Source organism: Mesoplodon mirus (genome assembly GCF_964341445.2).
Source record: "Mesoplodon mirus genome assembly, chromosome: 15".
NCBI classification, from domain to species: domain Eukaryota; kingdom Metazoa; phylum Chordata; class Mammalia; order Artiodactyla; family Ziphiidae; genus Mesoplodon; species Mesoplodon mirus.
Window position 1 is genome coordinate 41,010,485 of NC_138991.1, and position 24,951 is coordinate 41,035,435.

General features: G+C 44.3%; 1 protein-coding gene across 1 annotated transcript in view; it reads left to right on the top strand.

Moving 5' to 3' along the window:
• GALNT17 (polypeptide N-acetylgalactosaminyltransferase 17) overlaps positions 1-24,951 on the top strand; it is a gene marked incomplete at both ends in the record, with an annotated part of 478,260 nt that overhangs the window by 438,904 nt on the left and 14,405 nt on the right. Inside the window, 3 exons of the mRNA XM_082645128.1 lie at positions 6,091-6,276; positions 8,721-8,858; positions 17,276-17,371. Coding sequence (XP_082501254.1) covers positions 6,091-6,276; positions 8,721-8,858; positions 17,276-17,371 — 420 coding nt within the window. The remainder of the gene's footprint in view (positions 1-6,090; positions 6,277-8,720; positions 8,859-17,275; positions 17,372-24,951) is intronic.

Genomic DNA, 24,951 nt, shown 5'->3' on the forward strand with positions numbered 1-24,951 from the left:
TTACGTGCATAAGCAACAGCAACTAACATCAAAAGAAAAGGAAAAAAAACCCTCCCAACACCCTGTTCATGCTCCATCAATCAAGCTGCTCTCAGTATGCGTTACTTTTCTCCTCTGAATCACGTGGCCTTTGCCAAGCTTCGCTTTAATTCCTTATCTTGCATTAAGAGAAATGATTTGTGGGGAAGCAGAATCCCGTGGGAAGCGGAGAATGAGAAAGGCTGGCTGCGCCTCAAAGAAATCTATGTGGTCAACGTTTGTGTACATCTTTATGAAGATGTCCTTGCGGCACCTGTGTACATATAGCAGTTTTAAGAAATGAAGGGGGGGCTTCCCTGGTGGCGCAGTGGTTGAGAGTCAGCCTGCCGATGCAGGGGACACGGGTTCGTGCCCCGGTCCGGGAAGATCCCACATGCCGCGGAGCGGCTGGGTCCGTGAGCCATGGCTGCTGAACCTGTGCATCCGGAGCCTGTGCTCCGCAACGGGAGAGGCCACAGCAGTGAGAGGCCCGCGTACCGCAAAAAAAAAAAAAAAAAAAAAAGAAATGAGGGGGTTGAGGAAGATGGCGGAAGAGTAAGACGCGGAGATCACCTTCCTCCCCACAGATACATCAGAAATAATACATCTACATGTGGAACAGCTCCTATAGAACACCCACTGAACGCTGGCAGAAGACCTCAGACCTCCCAAAAGCCGTGTGGATGAAAGGCTCTTGGTATTCCAGCCAGGCATCAGGGCTGTGCCTCTGAGGTGGGGGAGCCAAATTCAGGACACTGGTCCACAAGAGACCTCCCAGCTCCTCATAATATGATACGGCGAAAATCTCCCAGAGATCTCCATCTCAACACCAGCACCCAGCTCCACTCAACGACCAGCAAGCTACAGTGCTGGACACCCTATGCCAAACAACTAGCAAGACAGGAACACAACCCCACCCATTATCAGAGAGGTTGCCTAAAATCATAATAAGGCGTCAGACACCCCAAAACACACCACCAGACGTGGACCTGCCCACCAGAAAGACAAGAGCCAGCCTCATCCACCAAAACACAGGCACTAGTTCCCTCCACCAGGAAACCTACACAACCTACTGAACCAACTTTAGCCACTGGGGACAGACACCAAAAACAACGGGAACTATGAACCTGCAGCCTTCAAAAAGGAGACCCCAAACACAGTAAGACAAGACAAAATGAGAAGATAGAAAGACACACAGCAGATGAAGGAGCAAGATAAAAACCCACCAGACCAAACAAATGAAGAGGAAATAGGCAGCCTACCTGAAAAAGAATTCAGAATAATGATAGTAAAGATGATCCAAAATCTTGGAAATAGAATAGAGAAAATGCAAGAGAAATGACTTGCATCGACTGGCAGTAGAATCCAGGTATTTAGGGGTTCTCGCCGCTGTGGTATTTAAATTGAGATATGTTTTAAGGTCCATATTAGTAAATCCTATTACTGAGAAACAGTAATAAATAAAGGAGAGGTTTGAACTTGAATTTTTGGAAAAGGACTTGAGGAGGAAAGCCATTATGTGCCCATCCAGTGTAGTGGAGAGACTGCGCATGTAGACTGGGAAACGCCAGCTTACTGTCCCCAGGATGGCAGAGGGGAGCGCTGAGGGGCTGGGGTGAGTCCTCGCCTCTGGGAAGTGGGTTACCAGGGAGTCCCGAAACGGATTGGGAGGACAGAAGTAACAAATAAAATATTCTCTTAGCCAGCAATCTGTGTTGTCTTGAACAGATTTTGCCAGCCGACAAAAGGCTAAAATTTGCCTGCCCTTAGATTACCGAATGGGGTTATTTACATAATTTCTGCACTAAGCACTCCTTCAGTGTTGCTTTTAACATTGTAAATGGGTTTAAATGGTTTCCAAAGTGACTTCACATCTGATACCAGGAAGAATTCCTGTCTCTGGGGAGGCAACATTGAGAGGCCAGCTCCAGAGCATTAGGGCTTCCCTCCCTAAGAGAGAAGATAGGAGGGGTCCCATGGACAGGGCTTCCAGGTTCTCTGGGGTCAGATACTAGCTCAGGCCTTGAAAGGAGCGCATGCAAGTAAGGACCCTGGAGGTGAAGGTCGGGGGCTCCCCTTCTGTGCAGGGATGGATTATAGGGGCTGCAGGGGCCTATGTGGCCCCATAACACTTTGTGATGCAGAATACCAGGATGTGGTCACAGGAACCACATTGGTTTACTTACCTCTTTGTCCTTTGACTCCCCTTCCCCACTTTTTTTTAGGGGTAAACTTTTTTCTCTCCTATATTCCAAATCTACATGACAAAATCTAGAGAAACGTATGTTTTCTTCTCTCCTGAGAGATGTCAGTGAAACCTCCTGTTACTTCAGGTATCTGTCCCTTTGAGTTGGGAAGAAAACTTGCTAAAAACAGACTGGAGGCCTTCACAGAGAAGCCTGATGCCTTCTGGCTGGCTGACCTGTCAACTGTCTGGAATTCTCCCATTGGAGTCCTAAGATTCCTCATTCTCACGTGGAGAAAAGCCAAACATAACTTATGAAAAGCAGCATCCTGAAAGACATCAGAGTAGGATACTGCATCGTTTCCAGGTAGCCTGGGGGGTGCAGGGCTGCCTTGCTAGTTTTGGCTGAGACACCGGGATGGAGAGCCTGGGGCACCTGGGGGGAGAGGGAGAAAGTGACTTGTTTAATGTCATACAGCTGGTCTTTGGAGGAGGTTGAACAAGAATATTGGCCTCTGCTGCACCTCACAGCCCTCTCCACGCCAGCTCTATACAGAGCCCGGGGGACAGACTGCCCATAAGGAATGATTTGAAAGGTCTTGCACACTGGCATCCAAAAAGATGATGAAGGGCTTCCCTGGTGGCACAGTGGTTGAGAGTCCGCCTACCGATGCAGGGGATACAGGTTCGTGCCCCGGTCCGGGAAGATCCCATGTGCCACGGAGCGGCTGGGCCCGTGAGCCATGGCCACTGGGCCTGTGCGTCCAGAGCCTGTGCTCCACAATGGGAGAGTCCACAATAGTGAGAGGCCCGCGTACCGCAAAACAACAAAACAAAAAAAATACGAAAAGAAAAAAAAGATGATGAAGACTGAGGCAAGAGAAATAGAAATGACACTGGAAGGCAACTTCATTTTCACCCTAAGGCCTCAGCTCATGATAAAAAGACAAACAACCTATTTAAAAATTGGGCAGGGGATCTGAATAGACATTTCTCCAAAGACAGACAAATGGCCAATAAGCACATGAAAAGATACTGAACATCATTAGCCATCAGGGAAATGCAAATCAAAACCATAATGCGATACTACTTCACACCCACTAGGATGGATATAATCAAAAAGATGGACAATAACAAGGGTTAGCGGGGATGGGGAGAATTTAGAACCCTCATTACACTGCTGGTGGGAATGTAAAATGGTGCAGCCACTTTGGAGAAGTCTAGCAATTCATCAAAAGGTTAAACATAGAGTTACCCTATGACCCAGCAATTCCACTCCTAGGGCATGTACCCAAAGGAAATGATAATGTATATCCATATAAAAACTTGTATATGAATGTTCATAGCAGGGTTATTTGTAATAGCCAAAATGGAAACAACCCAAGTGTCCATCAACTGATAAATGTATAAACAAAATGTAGGACATCCATACACTGGAATCGTATTCTACTATAAAAAGGAATGCAATAATGATATTTGTTACAACATGGGTAAAACTTGAAAACATGATGCTAAGTAAAAGAAGTCAACCATCTGAGATCCTCACCAAGCTCTGCTTTTCTTTTTCCAGTCCTCCAGAGCCTCCCCAAACTGGAATCCATCCCTTGAATCTTCTTTTCCCCATCTCTCTGTGTATTTATTTATTTATCTATTTTTGTCACAGCTTTGTTGAGATAGTCACATACTACTATAGCTCGCCCATTTAATGTGTACAACTCAATGGTTTTTAGTATATTCAGGAGTTGTGCAGTATTCGCCACTATCAATATGAGAACATTTTCATCACCCTAAAAAGAAACCCATACCCGCTAGCAGTCACTCTATTACTCTGACCCCACCCTCAGCCTTAGGCAACCATCAACTTACTTTCTGTCTCTATGGATTTTCTTTTACTGGACGTTTCATATAAATGGAATCAAATAACATACAGTCCTTTGTGACCGGCCTCTTTCACTTACGTAAGTTGTCAGGGTTCATTCAGGCTGTAGCATGTGTCTGTATTTTGTTTTTATTGCTAAATAATATCGGATGGGTATACCATATTTTGTTTAGCAGTTGATGAACCTTTGCCTAATCCTAGATCATGAACTTTACTCTTCCGTTTTCTTCTAAGTGTTCTATAGTTTGGGCTCTTACATTTAGGTTTTTGTTCTGTTTTGAGTTAATTTTTGTATATGTTGTGAGGTAGTGGTCCAAATTCATTGTTTTGCATGTTGCCCCAGAAGTGGAAGTCCTCCAAATTTGTTCTCTTCAAGGTTATTTTGGGTCTCTTGTATTTCCATATGAAATTTAGGATCAGTTTGTTAATTTCTGCAAAGAAGACTTTGGGGTTTTGATAAGAATTGTGTTGAATATTTAAATCAATTTGGGAAGTATTGCTAATATAACAATATTAAATCTTCTAATCTGTGAACATCTGTCTTCCTCTTCATTCTCAGAATCCTGAAACTGTCTAGGTCCGCATACCCATGGAACTCTGTGGGTTTGTATGTTGCCTACTCCTAGAAATTCAGCCACCTTCTTTTACCCTGTAAGGTCTCTTGCCTCTATTCCCCCATAGGCCTTTTGCCATATTTTGCTTCCCTGACTTGGCTTCCTTCCACTGCCAACAGCTGAGTCTGCCCCAGTTCATGGGGGCATCTAGTTGTCAGGTCACAAATCAAACTAGTCTGGATCACCTACTGTCTACCAGTCTCTTAGCTCACATTCTCCTCCTTGAAGAAACAGGCAAGGTGAAGATTCTTGGTTATGAGGAGAATTTTCCATCTGTATTATTTCCTTGTGGTGCAGCCAGAGTTGGGAAATAGAAACAGAAGATCACACACACACACACACACACAAATTTGCCACTAAATTCAATCAGTAAGGGCCCAGGGGAGGTGTGCAAACACTCGAGAGGGTCCCAGTATCCTCGAGGAGGGAGTTTGGGAAACTAAAGGTAGAAAGGCTTGAAGTGACCTAGGTTGGAATGAGCATACATGGTCTGTGCTGACCTGAGTTAGCTCACCGGCACACTCTCATTTACAGAGTATACAGGACTGTCTCATGGGTCCCTGAAACCTCTCTGTGTCTTCTTCCTCTTCTCCTCACCAGTACCAGGAATTCATTTTCACAAATCAGTCCTTCTTGACCATCAGAAATGCTTTGATTGTCCTGCTTGGGACTGAGAGAAGTTGTGTGGTCCTGTTTTCCTCTGGGAACAGGGCCTTTTGAGCCTGGAAGCCTTCCGTGCTCCTGCAAGAGGATGGCAAGTTGTCACTTCCTTGGGCTTTTGCATCCCTTAAAGGCAATTAACATTTCAGCCTTCCACTTAAATATTCTAGCAACAAGTGCCACCTGCACATGATGGCATTGGGGTGGATGCTTCCAGAAGGCCAGGCATCTGTGCTCTTAGGACTCCAAAACAGAGCATATTAATAAATGGAGAATTAAACCGTTGTACACTTTGTGCTGATATGAATAAAGATATTCTGTATTTTTAGTTTGAATTTGCCATTATAGCTCCGTAGGGCCCAGCTTCAGCCAGATGGGAAATAAAACCTTCACAGGTGACAATTGTGCACTACTGAGAACTTAAGAAAACCCATGCATCACCAGGAGCACATCACATGTATTGGCGTTTCTTAGGAAGAGCTGCATTTTAATATCCTGAGCTGCTGTATCTATAAAAAACTACCCGAAACCATCTTTTCTACCAGTTTTAGTCAGGTAAGGTTAGGCTATGCTGCAGTAACAAACCAACCCTGAAAGCTCAGTGGCTTTATATATGAAAACACATTTCTCACTCAGGCTGTCTCCTGAACCATTGCTTTTGGGCCTGGGGGAGGGAGCAGTGGCCTCTGGGAATTTCTCTGTCAGGCTGATGAAGTCCTTGCCCCCCTCCCCAGGTGTGGCTGTGCGGGGGCAGCATGGAGGTCCTGCCTTGCTCACGGGTGGCCCACATCGAGCGGAAGAAGAAGCCATACAACAGTAACATCGGCTTCTACACCAAGAGGAATGCTCTCCGGGTTGCCGAGGTCTGGATGGATGATTACAAGTCTCACGTGTACATAGCGTGGAATCTGCCACTGGAGGTAGGACCAAATAGCCCTTCCCCATCACCCTAGAACACTGACATTATGTTTGATGGGTCACTGATCCCTTTACTAAGCCAATGGTTCCTCCCAGAAAGATGCTCACCCTTGCAAAATTATAAGTGCACTTTGAGGTGGCTTACAGACCTCCAGGTTTTAGAACCCCTGCTTTACCTGGGGATCGGCACCATGGAAATCTCTAAATCCATTTACAGAGATTAGAGGGGTCTCACTGTGTTAATTCTGGTCTCATATTAATCTTAACACCCTGCTTCTGAATGTACACTGTGTCCAGAAGATCCTTGCCCAAAGTTTTTGGCACCAGACCCTGCCGTCTGCTCTCACAGTGTGCCTTCCCGTGGAGCTCCAGCTGCCCTGTGACCTATGTCCCTACTGTATGCTGGATCCTTGTTTACATGGCTCTTAGGTTCTCTTCCATATTCTACCCAGAATATAATCTAGGAAAATCCCCATGTTACTACAGCCCCACAGGAGTATAGCATGGCGGTTGTGCTCTGGCTTGGATGGGATCCCAGCCTTGCCGTTTACGGTTATGACATCTTGAACAAATCTACTTATCATCTCTGTATCTTAGGTTCCTCAGCTATAGAATGGGGATAATAGCAGGTCCTCCTTCCTAGGTTGATTGTGAGAACTAAATCAGAAGTACTTAATCTAAGTACTAAGTACTAAAGTACTAGAACTAAGTACACGTGATGTACTTAAAGCAGTGCCTGGCACAGGATATGGAATGTTGGCAAGCATTTCTGTCCTCCATAGCACAGCGGGGTGACCTATACCCTCAGTCACAGTTGGGTTTATCCGTTCAACCAGATCACCTGTAGGTGTCTGAGCTGTGGAATTGTTCCCACTGAGAAATGGAAGCCCCTGCGTTTCAGGAGGCTGGAGCCCAGGACAGCAGAAATGCAGTTGAATATGTGCAGGTTTGTGGATAAAGAGGATAAAAGTGAAGAATTTTTATATCGTTGTTGTTACAATTATTGAAATCATGTTCTAAAGCACTGAAAACCCCCTTATGGCCGTGCAGCACTTTATAGCTGTTAAACTAGAAATGATTTTCCACATTATTATATAAAAATAGGCAACCTTTGTTGAGCTCCTTACACTCTCCCAGGTACTCGCTAAGTTTCTTATTTGCAATATTTCATTTAGCCCTCATAACAACCTCATGACAGAGGAACTGCCTGCCCTGGTGTTCTCATCTGTAAAACAGAGATTGCTAACCCTGGTCTCATAGGGCTCCTGGAAGGATAAAAATGAGGCTTAAAACAGAGCATAACAAATATTAAGTGCTCAATAAATGCTAGCTTGATATGAACCCACTGTGATGTCCATTTTACAGATGAGTAAACTGCAGCTCTGGCAAGTTAAATTGACTTGCTTAAGGTCCTACACCCAGCACATGGCAGGGCAAGGTGAACTGGCATCTTCACTCAACTCTGCCCGCAGTCCTGTGACATCAGTGGAACAGACATTGTCATTTTTCTTGTTTGAAGATGAGAGTTGTGATCTAGGATGGGGGTGTGACTTGGGGTCAGAAGCAGTGAGGACTGCCAACCCTATTCCAGTGCTTCTCCATCATTACAAACCACCTCGGTCCCTAATGCCAGTGTTCCCTACCAGGCTTTTCATAAATGACCATCCTCATTAATCACTCTAAGTATATTAAAACAAAGAGTTAAATATCACTGCCCAGGTTTGCCTTTGGATATTAATGTTTGACATTTAAAGGGACTTTTCTTTAAAAAAGAAATCACTGTTTAGCCGCTAAAGAAGAAATCTTAATGAAATCATTTAAACACTTCTCCTGCTCCAAGACGATGCTTGGCTGTCCTCCGTGGAGGAGAGCGTATCCTGTCTGCACTGGGTCACAGCCATCCTGTGGCTGACTCTGGAATCGTATTTCAGCTACTTTATTTTCCCCTGTCAGCACACAGCAGCACATTACAGGTTCATTTCTGTAAAAGCAGAATGAATTATTCATTAGAACGTCATTACAAGCTTTGCAGTGAAAAATTATTTTCACATCTGCATATAATGAACTTCTCAAAGAGCCAGCAAAGGGGGGAAATTACACGTGTATGGAAAAGAAAGATGGGAGGAAGTTATAGACATTTATTTTCTCGTCTTAATCAAATAATTCCTCTAATAATTGGGTCCTGAGAGTCACTGAAGAAATGGCAGAGATGGAGATGGGGCCTAGGTTGTCAATATCAGTGTCACGGGATCCCTTTCATGATGGTAAGGTAGGCTGACTTTGGGGGTTGCGTGCTGTGCTCGGGGGACAGTATTGTCTAGCTCGGGGCTAGATGATCAAGTAGGGGCTTCAGATTTCTCTCTGACGGTTTCCCCGAAGGTGACACTGCCTGTCCTCCACTCTGGCCAGCGCCTCCTGGTCACTAATGCCCTTTGCTTACTTTCAGAATCCAGGAATTGACATAGGCGATGTCTCAGAAAGAAAAGCCTTAAGGAAAAGTTTAAAGTGCAAGAATTTCCAGTGGTATCTGGACCACGTCTACCCAGAAATGAGAAGATACAATAACACCATTGCCTACGGGGAGGTAATTAAGACCACGCATGCTCTCGGCTTGGATGGCTGTGCGGCGGGCTGTGGATTGCTTTGCTGGGGGAAAACAGGGAACAGAGTCATTGGCTCATTCATTCATTCATTCATTCAATGATTAGTTTTTGGAGGTGCAAGCTTTGACAACAAGGCTCTCACCGGCTGGTGGGGGGATACATGTAATCAATGGGGGCGTGGGCCATCGTTTTGCCTACAGTGTGGAGTGGACCATGAGTTCTGTTTAGGACATTCTGAGGTCCCCTGGGACCTGTACCTGGGACATTGAGCAGGAAGTTGGGTGTAAAGAGAGGCAGAGGCTGGACCTGTCTGTCCACTGCCCAGTGCCATGGGCCAGAGTCACTTACTGCTAAAGAAAGGGTACGGACGCTCTTCTCAGATTTTCTATGATGTCACCTTTCTGAATATTAAAACAGATTGACTTTTCTCTTAGTACAAATGCCATAAACCTGCATTTTAGAAAAGTTTGAACATAGCAATAATAGCAATGAACACTTACAATGTGCCGGTACTATTCTAAGTGCTTTTCACATATGTGTTCAGCCACCCTCACTTTACTAGGCAGTAGTGTTATTTCCATTTTATTGATAGGAACGCTGAGAGTTAGAGACATGAAATACATTATCTAAGGTCTCACAGCTTGTAAGTCATGAAGCCAGGATTAGACGTAAGCATTCTAATTCCAAAGATAATGTGTACATTTGGATGTATGGTCTGCTTTATTGTGTGTGTGTATTTCTTTTTACTAAAAATATATTTTTTATATACATACATATACTTTTTATATACACCTCTCTATGGATATAGATATGGGTATAGATGTATATAGATATTTGAAACTAAAACCAGGCTGTCCACAATGCCTAGTAATTTGAAATGTTACTAAAAATAGAGAATATTTTCCTGTGTTGTTAAGCCTTTTTCTGCAACATTATTAATGGCTGTATAAGATGGTACCTTTTGTGTATGCTGTGTTTTGCTTGAAAACATAGACATTTCTGTTGTTTCCTTTTTAAAAAAAATATTATAATCAGCACTTCTGAGAACATGCATGTGTATAAGCACTTGGGCATCTTCCCTGTTACATCCCTGTGTGTTTGGATGAGGAATCGGTGGCACAGATTCTGGTCAGAGCTCAGGGAGCCCGGTGCTCTGGACCCACCAGAGATACCCCACTACTTCTGGCATTTGGATTTCTTGCCAGGGCTCCTTGGAACTCCCCGTGACAATCAAGCTGAAGCTAGGAAGACTCTCATGGACTTAGAGTGTTTCCTTTTTCTACAACTGTGAATTTTTCTATTTTATGCGAGAAGCCTTTTGTAGGGGGTAAATCAGCCCCAGGTTAAATCATCAAGGTGCAGGCAAAGTGTCCCTTTGGGGCTGGAGTCTGGATGGGGAGCTTGCTTCTTGCAGGGGCAGTGAGTGTAGTGGTTAAGGACTCATGAAAATTCTGGAGCCAGCCTGCTGGATTCAAGTCCGAGTGGCTCCTTTCAGCTTCTGTCCCCTCATCTGTAAAATGGGGGAGTGAAAGTACCTACTGCGTGGGGTTGTTGGGAAGATGAAACAAGCCGCCATATATAGAGTTCTTAGACCAGTACCTGGTACGTCCTACTACTTATTAATAGGTCCACATATTTCTCTTTGTTTTTGGTTTTCAAAGGTCAAATATAAAGGAGGCATCGAAAAACAGTGGGTAGTAATGGATTATTCATAAGACAATTGGGTAAATTGCCCAGCTCTTTGGAAAAGAGAACAACTTAGATTTTTACAGCATATCATATCCCCAAGTATATTTCAGAAGGACTATAGCATTAAATGAAAGAAAACAAGCCATAATTGAACCATCCAGAAATAGATATGAATCTGAACTCTGGGGACGGGCTCTCTAAGAATGAAAGCTATAGAAGAAAATACAAAGAAAATGATATTTGATATGAGCTCATAAATATTAAAATAATCTATGTATCAACTGAATGGAGAAATAATATTCCAAGCTGGATATCTGTATGTCATAAATACTATAGATGAATGGATAATACCATTAATGTATAATGAATTCTGTGAATTGATTTAAATAAAAATTTTGATTTAAATAAGAAAATAAAACATCCCCAAAGAAAAATAGACAAAGTACAAGAGAACATACAAGTGGATGAAATTTTTATATTTATTTCATAATCAAAGAAATTAAAATTTAAAATACACTGAGGTAGCTTTTCTCCTTCTACCAAAGGAACAAAGGTTCAATTTTGGAATATATGTTGGTACTTTGCCAGCGAGATCTTAGTAACATGAAAAAGCACAGGTCCTCTGGTGAGAGTGCAAATTGAAACAAGCTTTTTGAAAAGCAGTTTGAACCACCTGTATTAAAAGGCTTAATGATAGTCACACTCTTATCCCAAGCAAATAATCTGAAATGAGGACAAAGATTTGCGAGTAAAATTGTTCATCTCAGGGATTTATTTTTTCCTTGATCAAAAATTTGAATTTAACTTGAAGGTTAGTTAAATATACTATATTAATGGTTTGCAGTAGTTTGTAGCCATTTCAAAAGGTGTATACAAAGTTTAATGATGTGAGAAAAATATTGATAATATAAGACTTAAGAGGAAAAAGTCAGGATTATAAAATTAGATTAGCTACCATTTTAGATTGGAAGTAAGCAAGAGAATAGTATTGGGAGGTGAAACTTCTACATAGTGGGACAGACAATTTTTACGTGGATATTTTATCAGGTTTTCCCAAGTGTTACTAATGTTTATGTGATAATTTTATAAATGAAGAAAAATACCTGGGGCTTCCCTGGTGGCGCAGTGGTTGAGAATCTGCCTGCTAATGCAGGGGACACAGGTTCGAGCCCTGGTCTGGGAGGATCCCATATGCCGCGGAGCAACTAGGCCCGTGAGCCACGACTACTGAGCCTGCGCGTCTGGAGCCTGTGCTCCGCAACAAGAGGCCGCGATGCTGAGAGGCCCGCGCACTGCGATGAAGAGTGGCCCCCACTTGCCACAACTAGAGAAAGCCCTCGCACAGAAACGAAGACGCAACACAGCAAAAATAAATAAATTAATTAATAAAAACTCCTACCCCCAACATCAAAAAAAAAAAAAAAAAAAGAAAAATACCTTTGCAAAGAGAAATAATAAACATGAGAAAATGCCAGAAGTCCAGGGCACAGTTCCACAGGCTGTGGACTGCACAACTCCAGGGCCTGCCGTTCACATGAAGCACAGTGTAAATGACAGCTGTGGAGCTGAAGGGTGGAGTGGCCTTGGAGATAACATAGAGATCATAATCTGATTTTTGGAGGGGGGAAGCCTTTTGTTTTTGCAAATTTTCCTATCTTTTTAAAGTAATAAATTCAATACATACATTACATAGAAAACAAAAAAGATAAAACTTACATCAAATCCCAATTCCCGGGACTTCCCCCATGGCGCAGTGGTTAAGAATCCGCCTGCCAATGCAGGGGACACGGGTTCGAGCCCTGGTGTGGGACGATCCCACATGCCACGGAGCAACTAAACCTGTGCGGCACAACTACTGAAGCCTGCGCGCCTAGAGCCCATGCTCTGCAACAAGAGAAACCACTGCAATGAGAAGTCTGTGCACAGCAATGAAGACCCAAAGCAGCCAAAAATAAATAAATTAATCAATTATTTTTTAAAAAATCTCAATTCCCAGCTATGATCAATGTTAACATGTTAGGGCATTGGTTTCTCTTACTCCTTCTCTGCTTGCTGAGCTCACCATATACTGAAATATATTTCAGGTGGACTATAGTATTAAATGGAAGAAACCAAACTGAATCAAATTCAGTTTGGTAACAAAATCTAGCATTATTTAGACAACTCTGTTTTTAACACCCCTGTGGGCTCTTTTCATCACACCCAGACCCCAGAGCAGTGGGAAAAAGAGGAAGGCAGAGTGAATATCATATTATATGAGTACTTTCTAGCCTTTGTTTTTCATATACAATTCTGTTTGAGAGTTTTTCCCCAGGCCAGTGAGTATTTCTGGTTTTAATGCTCCTTGCTCTTTCTTCATTTTTTAGCTTGCTTGTTTGGGGGCTTTTAAAAAGCTTTCTCATCATGTGCATTGTATATGCCCTGTTCTTATAATTACATTTTGGTAACCTCTAATTTTTTTTTAATTAATCTCTAAGCCTGCAAAATGAAGGGTCAAGTGGTATGTAATACAAGAACTTCTACCGACCTCTTCATCATTTGATGTTAATTTTCAGTCTTTTGTTAATATTATGTGGAATGTTAAAACTCAAACATTATTATACTTTATTTTCACTTTATACCTTCTTGAAGAATAACTTTTTAGTCAAATGCAGTTCGGTGACAGAATTTCCCATTATTCAGACAATTGTTTTTTTTGTTTTTTTTGTTTTGCGGTACGCGGCCTCTCCCATTGCGGAGCACAGGCTCCGGACGTGCAGGCTCAGCGGCCATGGCTCATGGGCCCAGCCGCTCCGCGGCATGTGGGATCCTCCCAGACCGGGGCACGAACCCGTGTCCCCTGCATCGGCAGGCGGACTCTCAACCACTGCGCCACCAGGGAAGCCCCAGACAATTGTATTTTAATGCTCACTGCTACTAGTTCTTTTTGCCACACCAGACCCCAGCACAGAGGCAAAGGGAGACAGACACCTCTGAGCAGATGTCAGCCCCTGGTGTTTCTGCCTCACCCTACAAGCAGTGTTGGGGCCCATACCCACTTAGATAATAAGTCATTCTTCCTTGAGTTGTAAATTTTTATTCCGCTCTATTAGCTTGAATGTCTTAAATTAATTTTTAAAGAAAGATATGCAGGGAGGGTTAAAGTAGGAGTTGGGGATTTGCAGATACTAACTACTACATATAGAGTAAACAACAAGGTCCTACTGTATAACACAGAGAACTATATTCAATATCTTGTAATAAACTCTAAAGGGAAAGAATATGAAAAAGAATATATATATAAGAATATATATATAAAAGATACACACACACACACACACACACATATAACTGAATCACTTTGCTGTACACCAGAAACTAACACAACATTGTAAATTAACTATACTTCAACAAAAAGACAAAAATTTTTAAAGATATGCAAATACTTTATGTCCTAGCTCTTACATGTATAAGATATTGCCTTTCCAATGCAAAAGCACTTCAGTGTGTACAGAAACATTAGCCACCAACTCTTCTGTTCAAAATTCTGTGCTAGGCTCTTACTGAAAAGCCTTTGCTCCCTAGTTCACTTTTGCTCATCTTTTTTTTTCTTTTAACATTATTTATATGAAATACGACACACATACAATATGCATAAACCAAACATGCGCAACATAATAATATAAAGCAAAAATCCATGTAGCCGTCCCCTGGGTGAAAAACAGAACATTGCCAGCATCTCTTGCACTTAATCCTCTTTAACATTTAGCTCAGGAGTCATCTCCCCTTAGTCTCTGAAGCCCTCAGATGGGGCGAAGGCAGGCTCCTTGCTGCCCTGGCATAATTCAGTCATTGTACTAGCTCTTCCTGTGTCTGTCTCTCTCTCCAGACCATGCTTCAGAGCAGGGACTCTTTTTTTTTTATCTTTGTGCTCGTTACACTTAGCACAGTACCAGACCCTCAAAAAATATTTATTAAATTACTGAATGAGAGATGTGCTTGCATAAACATTAGAAACAAAATTTTAAAACCTGGCTTTCTGAAATCATTATATGGAACACATATGCCACAAAAATATTAATATCCTTAATATGTAAGGAGCTCTTACAAATCTATAACGAAACCACTTGAGATCCCAATGGGAAAATACATAGGTAATTCTCAAAAAGGGAATAACTGCTAGAAATGAAGCATTCCAATTTACTATTCAGTATAAATTTATAAAAACAGGATATCTTTTGTCTGCTCTCAAACAGTAATATTTTTTATTAATTTTTATCACCTCTAATTTTTATTTTACACTTAGTTTAAATGCTTTGTTAGACTTCAGTAGACATTTTTACCATATTGCTCTTATGTATACATAAAAAGAAAAATAAAAGCAGAATACATTGGTAAAGGTATTTCTAAAATTTCATCACTTTCAAAAATCTAACTCTTCTGAATTATTTTTGACTCAGAAGTTGTCTGGGCTTTTCCATGTAATTAATCTTTGCACCATTGGAAACACTGGCAACAAGCATTTCCTTAAAGCATCCATAAAAGAGCTAAAGTCATAGTGCTGGTCTCCTAAGCTAGCTTTGCAATTCTTTAAAGATAACTCTCTTTGGACCAACTTTGGGAATGTTGTTTAATAGGTCTGATTCATCACTTCTGTCTACATCCATCTTTATGGACTTTTGGAACCTTGGGTTTAAAAAGAATGCTACAGGGCCTCCCTGGTGGCGCAGTGGTTGAGAGTCCGCCTGCCGATGCAGGGGATACGGGTTCGTGCCCTGGTCCGGGAGGATCCCATGTGCCGCGGAGCGGCTGGGCCCGTGAGCCGTGGCTGCTGAGCCTGCACGTCCGGAGCCTGTGCTCCGCAACGGGAGAGGCCACAACAGTGAGAGGCCCGCGTACCGCAAAAAAAAACAAAAAAAAAAGAATGCTACAGGGAAGGAAGGAAGGAGGGGAGAAAGAAAGGAAGGAAGGAAGGGAGGGAGGGAGAGAGAGAGAGAGAGAGAGAGAGAAGAAAGAAGGAAAGAAAGAAAAAGAGAATCTCTCCTAGGTATTTCAAACATGGGATTTAATATAAGGAATTGGTTTCCAAGAGAAAAGGGGTGATAGATATCAGAAGCTGCTTTTCCTCTGGCTTGAAACCTGTAGCTTACAAAAAAAAAAAAAAAAAAAAGAATGCTCCCCCATTGATTTTTTTTCCCAAGCTGATGTTCTTTTTCTTTCTCTCTGTCCAGCTTTGAGATATAATTGACATATAACATTGTATAAGTTTAAGCTGTACAACTTGTTGATTTGATACACTTATACATTGCAAAATGATTACCACCATAGCATTAGCTAACATGCCACATAATTACCATTTCTTTTTTGTGGTGAGAACATTTAAGATCTGCTCACTTAGCAACTGTCAAGTATGTTGCTATCAATATTGTCAGTTATAATTACCATGCTGTACATAGATGCCCAGAACTTACTCATCTTATAACTAGAAGTTTGTACACTTTGATCAACACAATACTTTTAAATGGTGAAACTCAGGACTGGTTAAGTACTTACATACCTTCTGGATAGGAATATCAATTAGTCCAAAGCTTCCAGAAAGCAGTTGGGCAGCATGTTTTAAGAACATTAAGGTCTCCATACCCTTTGATACCGTAGTCTCAGTTCTAGGAGCCTATTCTTAAGGAAATCTGAAACGTGAACAAAGCTTTATGCTTTGTCGCTCATTACAGCCAAAACTGAACAAAATTAAATTGTCCAAAATTGGGGAAAAAATTGTGTAAGAGGATTGTGAACCATTGTTACTTTCCTCTGTATTTTCCAAAACATCTCAATGAGATAGTGTTACTTTTTAAATCTTTTTTTAAAAGTTATTAAAAGTCTGCTCAGTTGTCTGAACCCAGACACAACTTGGGTGTGCAAAAGCAGATTGCCCCGTGCCTCTCTTCTTGATTTATCCCTGGTTAGTTTGGTTTCCGTGGAGAATATAATCTGGAGAGGGCTCAGATGTATGGGGTAGACCAACAATGTTGCCATTTTCCCACTGGTTGAGATTTCAGGTGGTGGGTGGGATGGACACCAATATAGCATCACAGTGGGCCTGGAGATCCAAATTAGGTAAGTTCTTACATGCTTCCAAAGAGACATGCCTAGATTCAGTGATGTTGTCTTGGGAACATTTGTTTTTTCCTCCGCAAATTCATTCCAAACACTTAGAACGGTACCTGGTCCAGTGTATGCATTCAGTAAATATTTTTTGAATATATGAATGAATGTTGCTTGAGCTTTTCCTGATGACAAGGTTTTTTTTTTCTCTTTTGATTACTGTTTTTCATGCCTCTATGCCAGTAATGACCTGAAAAGCTGACCCATGGTTCCCAGGGTTGTGGAAACCAGTGCTGGTACCGAGGTCCACTTGGATAACCAATGTGTAGTCAATGTTCCTATGTCCAAAGGTTCTCTGAGATCCTCCTTTGTGCTGGGGATGGGGGAGCTATGTGCATGTGTGTGGGTCACAGGCAGAGGGCCAGTACCCACACCACCCACTGGAGGACTTTGTTGCTAAAGTGATCACCTCACAGACTGAAGCTTCGGTCCTTACTTGGGGGCGGGGGTGTGGGTCTCATGGCCTTTGCATCAAGAAGTCAGAACCAAGCCACAGTGGACCAGTGGATGGGGAGCAGTAGCTCCACCAGATGAGCTCTGATGGGTCATGTTTTGCCTCTTCCTGCAGCTTCGCAACAGCAAGGCAAAAGACGTCTGCTTGGACCAGGGGCCGCTGGAGAACCACACAGCAATACTGTATCCATGCCATGGCTGGGGACCCCAGGTAGGAGCCCATCTCTGACCAGGAAGGGAGTAAGTTCACCGAACCTACAGGGGATTTGAAGGACTTCTGGGAACTTCTGTCCTCTACTTTGGTAATTGTTACCTGTTCTGAGCAGCCGAGAGGCTGTCTGGTGGTTTCTCTATAGAGACTAGGGAGAAGATTCACAAGTGGTGGCATCAACACAAATATGAAGAGGATCAATGGGCACATTTCCTACTGAAAGGAGACTGCATACAATTTGTGTCATTTGCTAATAGGCAAATGGATGCCACGTGTACATATGTTTAATTATAACCAAATATGCCTGTTTACAACTTCAAAGAAAGAGTTAGCAGCTTCTCTCATGAGAACCTGATTGATACCTCTGTTCTGAAAGACCATCACCAGTTTGGTGGTAAGCATGGCCTGGTCTGTAAGTGCTGGTACAGGTGCCAAGCACTGATGGAGAAGGAGAAATGTGCTTGCAGTGATATTTTAAAGAACACACGTGTCTTCTGGTCTCCCAGGAGATAGCAAAGATAACCAAAAAGGACAAAACAGTCAACCAACAGAGTAAAAATAGAGCCTTGTAAATGAATTTCCTTTGACAGCTTTGTGCTAGCCCACAGTGGGGTGTGTGTGTGTGTGTATGAGTGTGTGCACCAAGAGCTTAGCAGAAATCCTCTAGAACTGGGAGAAAATATATCCAAAAATATCATTAGACTTGACATGCATCAAAGTTTAAACCAATTTTATGTCAACCAATAGTAATAAAAGGCAAGCTACAAACTGGGAAAACATATTCAATCCCAGAGGAGCACAAGATGGTTGGTTCTAAGCCAGACTCACAATCTCTGTTTGTTCATCTGTAAAAGGAAGACAGTGGACAGAATGCCCCGTAAGCTCTCTTCACCTCTCTCATGTTTTATGGACACACACCTTACGTGCCAAGTTCACGTTCATCGGTCATACACACAGACTCTTGCATGCATTTATGGCTCATGGTTCTCTCTGCTCAGAGCACTTTTGCTTTCCCATTAAGCCAGCATCTGGAAAGAGAAGAGCTGTATTTCCTTTCCTATCACCACAGGTAGTTCTTATAATCCAGACCCTCCGCTCCCTTGAGTGTGTGATGTGTCCTCTGAAAGTGAACAAGTAATGCCAGGCTGAATTTGCTCCTTTTCTCCTTGCGGTCACTTTAGGAGGCAAGCAGGCAGCATGGGGAAACTGAGGCACAGAGGAGCAAGTGCCTGTGAACAGGCTCTTTTGGGTTGTGCTGGAGCAGGCTCTCCAGCACAACCCAAGCATTTTAAATTCAAATCCAGTCCATTTAATTCCAGATAATTTCCTGAGCCCTACCACTGCCTAAAAGTGCCCGCAGGGAGTAGAAGAACGACCAGGAAGCCTAGACCTGCTTCCTTCCATGGAGAAACAGAGCTTTAGCATCAAAGGCAAGAGGCACTAAAGAGCCCAGTGTCTTCATCCATTCATGTCTTCCTTCACTCAACAGATGGGTCTTGAGCACCTACTGCAGACACTGGTGACGACTGTGTTTGGCAGTTTATAAGATACAGCCCCTGCTCTCAAGTGGTTTACACTGGAGGAGGAAAGACCAGGAAATCTACAGCATAGAAGATGTGAGATGAGTGAGATAGCCTGGGGTGCTGGGTGCTAAGAGGCAGAAAGTGGCCCAGTTTGGCCAAGGCTTAGAATGCAAGAGGGAAAGACGTGCTGAGAGATGAGGCAGAAGAGAGATGGAGAGGCGGCTCTCCAAGGCCTCATAAGACATGTTCCAAGGCACTGGGTCTCACACGTCAGTGTGCAGCAGAATCATCTGTAAGGCTTATGACAGCACCAGCTCCTGGGCCCCATCCTCAGAGTTTCTAAGTCGGGGGGAGTGGGGGGCACTGAGATATTGCATTTCTAACAAGTTCCCATTGATGCGATGATGCTGGCCTGGAGAGTTTGGGACTTGACCCTGAGGGCACTGGGGAGCCCTTGAAGGTTCATCTGCTGCTGTGGTGGGGGGCAGTGTGGTAATGATATGTTTAGATCAGGCACAGCCAATCCCGGAGGAGTTCAGAGAGGGATGGACACTCTGGAGCCATCCTGACCTTCAGTCCCTACTGACTCTCCAGTTCTTTCCTCCCAGGGTCTGGAGGAGTAAAGTACCCTAAAAGTCTTGGTGGCCAGGGAAATGGAGGTGGGGAGTTGTGGCCTGAAGGGGATGGTTGTGTCAGCCATTTAAGAGGCTGCATCTTGGGAGAGGTCAGATGACAAGCCAGTGATCCACCCCCACTAGTCTCAGGCAGGATGGCTGGGAGAGGAGATGGTGACGTGGTGGTACTGGGCCAGGAGGGCAGCTGGAGCCTGGACATTGAGCCTTGGAGGTGCCCACTTCTGGACCACCATGCTGTACATGACCATCATTTTGGGAAATGCCAGGAGTAGCTTTTAGAACCCTGAACTCCCAGGTTTCCTCGTCCGATCTTCTGAAGAGGTCCCATTTGAACTGAGTACTTACTAACTGTGAGGTAACAGACACTATCACATGCAGGGATTTGTGTAATCAAAAACCAGCCCGTGAAGCCAACTTCTGTGAATGAGAAAAGGAGTAAAGATGGTCCAATAAATGTCTCCCAGAGACCTGAGGGCTTCCTCCTATAGCTCTAAGCAGTGCCTTTTTACCTGGATGTTTCAGGGGAAGGTTTTCTAAGCCACTCAGGAAGTTTTTGGCTGAACCTGAGGGCCAGGGCATGAAGGCGGCTGCATCTGCCTTTCATAGCCCTGCGGCCACCTCCTCCCAGGGCCCCCTGCCCTCCCCATGTACCCTGACTGCTCAGAACCCCTGTCTGACACCCTTGTGTTGCCCACAGCTCCAAGCGGTCTGGGGCAGTTCCCTGAGAACTTGACCTTCCTCCCCCTTCTGTCCAGAGCCTTTACTCCTGTTGCATCCCCTCCTTCAAGGTCCCACTGGTCACCTGCTAAACCCATCCACCTGGAATGCCCAGGTAGCCTACCTCCCAGACAGCACAGGCGAAATGTAAGGAGAGTCTTTGCCCTGGTGACTACCTGCCTACTCCCTGCCAGGACAGGTGCCGGGCACCAAGTTATCCTCTCCTGCTGGGAGCTGGTGGCCTTCACAGCCCAGTACAGGGGGCTTTCTTGGGAAATATCTAGAATTCATCGCTCACCCATTCCACCTGCATGCAGAACTTTTCCAAATGAATTCTCCTTCCATTTAGTTGATGATGGAATGGCAGACCAAATCAGGCTGGTCCTTGCTCCCCAGCCCCCCAACTCTGGGATGAGTTCCTGTAAGTGGGGACCATGGTTGTTTTCCATCAGCTGATTTTTTGAAAGTAGATCTAATGTTTTGTTTTGGTTTTTTCTCTTCCACCACATGTTCTGAATTAGAGTACATCCTTGGTACTGCTTTCCAGCTGCCAGGCCACCCTTCCTCATGCTCACCAAGGTTTCCTCCCCCTCCTGCCCAAACCCGCTCCCCCTAGGCTAGGAGTGTTGCCCCACCAGTCACGTGCCTTGGCATCTTTTTAAACCAATTCATAAAGTGCTGTTGGGCAAACAAACTGAATCAAAGCTCCCGTAACAAGGCAACTCCCAGAAGAAGGAATTGGTGTTCCACAGACATTGTTAGCTTAATTAATGGACTCTATGTTGTAATTTATTATCAAACAGCAATTAAACAGAGATAAAATAGGCACTGAGGAGGGTAATTTCCTGCCTTGCAACATGTGTTTGTCAACAAGATGGAAACGGTTCCCAGCCACTCAGAGAGCCTGCTCAATCACGAGCTAGTGACCAGCCTTGCTCTTGTCTGGTTACTAATTTGCATTAGACAAACAGCCGTTTCTTTTCTGAGCCAGTGTTTTATTTAAATTTTTTTTCTTTAAACTGGCTGTCTTTTTATCTTACAATTATTTTAAATAAATTTTATATCACAAGCCTAAAAGAAACAGACGTCAAGGGCACAGTGGCGGCCTTCGGTGTTGGCTTCAACCCATTCAGAGTGGGAGGTCTTGTCTAGGGAGGCCCAGGGCTCTCCCACACACTCCCAGCTTTTGCCATCCTGGGCCCAGGTCCCCGTGGGTCCCTTCAGTGCAGCAGCCAAGGTCTCCCTGCAGGGATATTGGCCATGGGATTGTCCTCCTCTGCCAGCCCCTTCCTGTTCTCTCTCCCAGCCCACCTGGTCAACCTGTCAACCTTCCCCTTTCTGATTTCCCTTGAGGGCGGAGGTCAAGAAGAGAGAACAAGGTAGGCAGGGCTGGGCCCGGGGCATCATTCTTTCATTTCGTGGTGCTCTCAAGTCCCTGCGACTGAGCTGCTGCCCGAGGTCTCAGTGATGCAGCTTCATGGGCCAGTGCCGTGGCTGGATTGAGACAGGGAACAAAAGGCTGACAATAAATCCATTTCTGGTTTGGGTAACATTTATCCTATCAGGTAAGTAGTGACTCCCCCAGCCCCTTTGAAAGTTGAGATTCAGGTAATGCCAGGCCACTTTCCAAACCATCCTGTGACTCCTGGTCTTGGATGCTGGGCTGTACATTTGTGGGAGGGGACGTGTCTTACATTCTTGAGCCCCCAGACGTTCTCTAGCTCCCAGCAAGGCATGGAAGAAAGACTTGAAGCATGCGTAGGGGCGACACATCTAACCTGAGGACCAGCTTCACTGGGAGTGTTCATGGGGACCACCCATACAGCCTCACGGATTCCAGTGCGGGCTCCTCCCTCCCGAGCTGTGGACCGACCACAGCTTCCAGCAGCCCCGCCGTGGACAGAGCATGACCAGCAAGCATTCCAGTGCAGTGGCCCTGGGGACTCCACAGAGCACATTTTTTTTTTTTTTTTTTTGGCAGTACGCGAGCCTCTCACTGTTGTGGCCTCTCCCGTTGAGGAGCACAGCCTCCGGACGCACAGGCTCAGCGGCCATGGCTCACGGGCCCAGCCGCTCCGCGGCATGTGGGATCCTCCTGGACCGGGGCACAAACCCGTGTCCCCTGCATCGGCAGGCGGACTCTCAACCACTGCGCCACCAGGGAATCCCCCACAGAGCACTTTTTGAAAGAGTTACAAGCTGTAAAGGATGTTCTTAAGACGAGGTGTGCACCTTGGAGAGGAACTGAGAGAAGTCAGACTTTGTTCCCAGGAAGGTTCCTGTCCAGTGGGTTCCTGGGAGGGTATCACAGGTCTCCCCTGTTTGTCCTACGGTCAGTACGTTTAGTCTTCCTCTTCCCTCTTTTCTGAGAAGCTCACATTCCCTCCCTCAGTTAATTCATCAACAGAATGACAGATGAGAATTCTTTTATCCCATAATTAAATGTAATCTGATCTTGGACTTATTCCTTGATGGCTTCATCGTTGAAGCAATCCATCATCCAAACACCTTGTCACGATGATGCATTTTGCCAATAAGGCACTAGCGCCCCACGGAGTGACAGAGCTTAGCCTGTGGGGGGCACTCGGAAAATGCAGAAGTTAATGACATCCAGCAGCCTTGGCTTCCAGATGAAGTCATGTAAGTGGTGGGCTCAGGGGACGGAGCCATGGAGAGCACATAGGGGTTAGCACCCGGGGCAAGATGGCTCTGCCCCAGCAAACAGGCCTGTGATTCTGGGAGCAAGCCTCCCACATTCGGTAAGAAGCAAACCCTGTAATCCCTTGATTCCTGGAAACCACAATGAGGTCAAAGCAGAGCAGCCTTAGACGCTGTGGGAAAATAGGGTTGGAGGAGCGAGGGCAGGTATTTTTTACGTTTGGGAAACCTACACACACAAAAAAGAGCCAGCAGAAAGCAGGAGAGACTATACCGGTGCTGAAGCGTGACATCTCGGAGGTTCTGAGCTGCAGTATTTCCACTTCCCATCTTTTATGCAATATTTTGAAAACCCTCCCCTGCATTCCGGTGCAACACTTATAAATCCGTTATGCTTCACGGCAGATTCTCTTTTTTTTGTTCCTCTGACTCATCTTCTCTCCAAATATTCAAAACGTTTCTGGTTTTATTATTTCAGGGCTGTTAGCTCCTGCATCCCGGGCTGTGCCTTCCTCTAGCCCGTGTGGGCATCCCTCACACCCACCCTCTTCGCAGACCTCGAAGGAGAGCAGGGTTACTTGCTTTCTGCCCCCTGAGACTGTCCCTAGACTTAGCGGGAGACCCAAGCCTCTTTCTCTGCCATCTGCTTTGCTTTGCTTTTCTATTTCCAGTCTCTGGTTCCCACTTTCTAATCCCTGAAAAGTAGATCTCACAGACCACATACAGGGAACAGGGATGCTTGATGTCCTAAATGGCATACAGAACTACAGACACATGTATTTGATTTTGCTTAAGGGGGACTCCAGGTTAAGGAGGAATTCCTGTACTTCTTCTCTCTCCCCAGAATGGGTTGATGAGCTAGTCTTTCCAGAAAATCAGAGTTACAATCATAAGTTGTTTTCCAGTGAAGATTGTTAGTTAAAAGTTTACATCTCCTTGGAAGTTATTGGGTGTTGTTTGTTTGTTTGGGCCACTCCGAGGGGCTTGTGGGGCTTGTGGGGTCCTAGTTCCCCAGCCAGGGATTGAACCCAGGCCACAGCACTGAAAGCTCCGAGTCCTAACCACTGGACCGCCAGGAAATTCCCATCTCCTTAGAAGCTGAGTTAATTTTCCTCCGGACACGAAAAGTGATCCAGGCAGGTTTTGTGTTGCTGTTAGGCTTGGAATAATGAAATCAGATGGAACACTAGGATGGTGGCCACATTAGCAACTGAGCCTTCCTACCTTGCCCAGAGCTATTAAATTCAAAGCAAGTCACTGCCAATCTTTTTCTTGTTCCCTAAAGGTGCAACAGCATTATGGTGAATTTGAAAAAGACAAATTTAAATCCTACCACCCTCAAACAACCATTATTATTTCTGAGGCTTGCTTTCAGCCTTTTTTTTTTTTTTTTCCAAAGAACTATGTTGCTTTCTTAGGTGGTTTTCATATCACCGAATTAATAAGGAAACAACATTGCCGCTTCTGAAGGACAAGGGGGAAGGTGAAACCACCCAGTAAAAAGGTCTTTGTGGTCTTAGCACCATGAGATGCAGCAGAGCAAATACAAAATATTTGAACAGTCTTGTCCCCTGACCGTTCAGTTCAGAGTTTTGATTTCTCTTTGGAGCAGTGGTATCTGAGTGATTATTTTCAAAGACACTGCTTGTTTGAAATGAAGAGGGTCTGAGAACATGGCCGATCAGAATTAAGGGTGGATCCTAATGTCGACTGAAAAAAAATGCACAACCTAAAAGTTGAGAGTTATGTTTTATTCGGCGGGCATTCTTAGAACTTCGAGCCCGAGAGACAGCCTCTCAGATAAACGCTGAGAAAACTGTTCCAAAGAGGAAGGCGGGAACCAAGGATATGTAGGAGTTTTTACAACAACCCCAGGTAGTCAGAAGAAAAGGTTACTGTAAATAAAAGAAAACTAGACTTCTCAAGTTACGGAATTTAGCACTTTTCTATGTATGTGAAGATGCAAGAGTCTGGGCTCACTGACATCATTCCTTTGATATGCACCTCAGCTATCTGGGGCCAGTATCCTGTGTTTTCTCATTCTGAG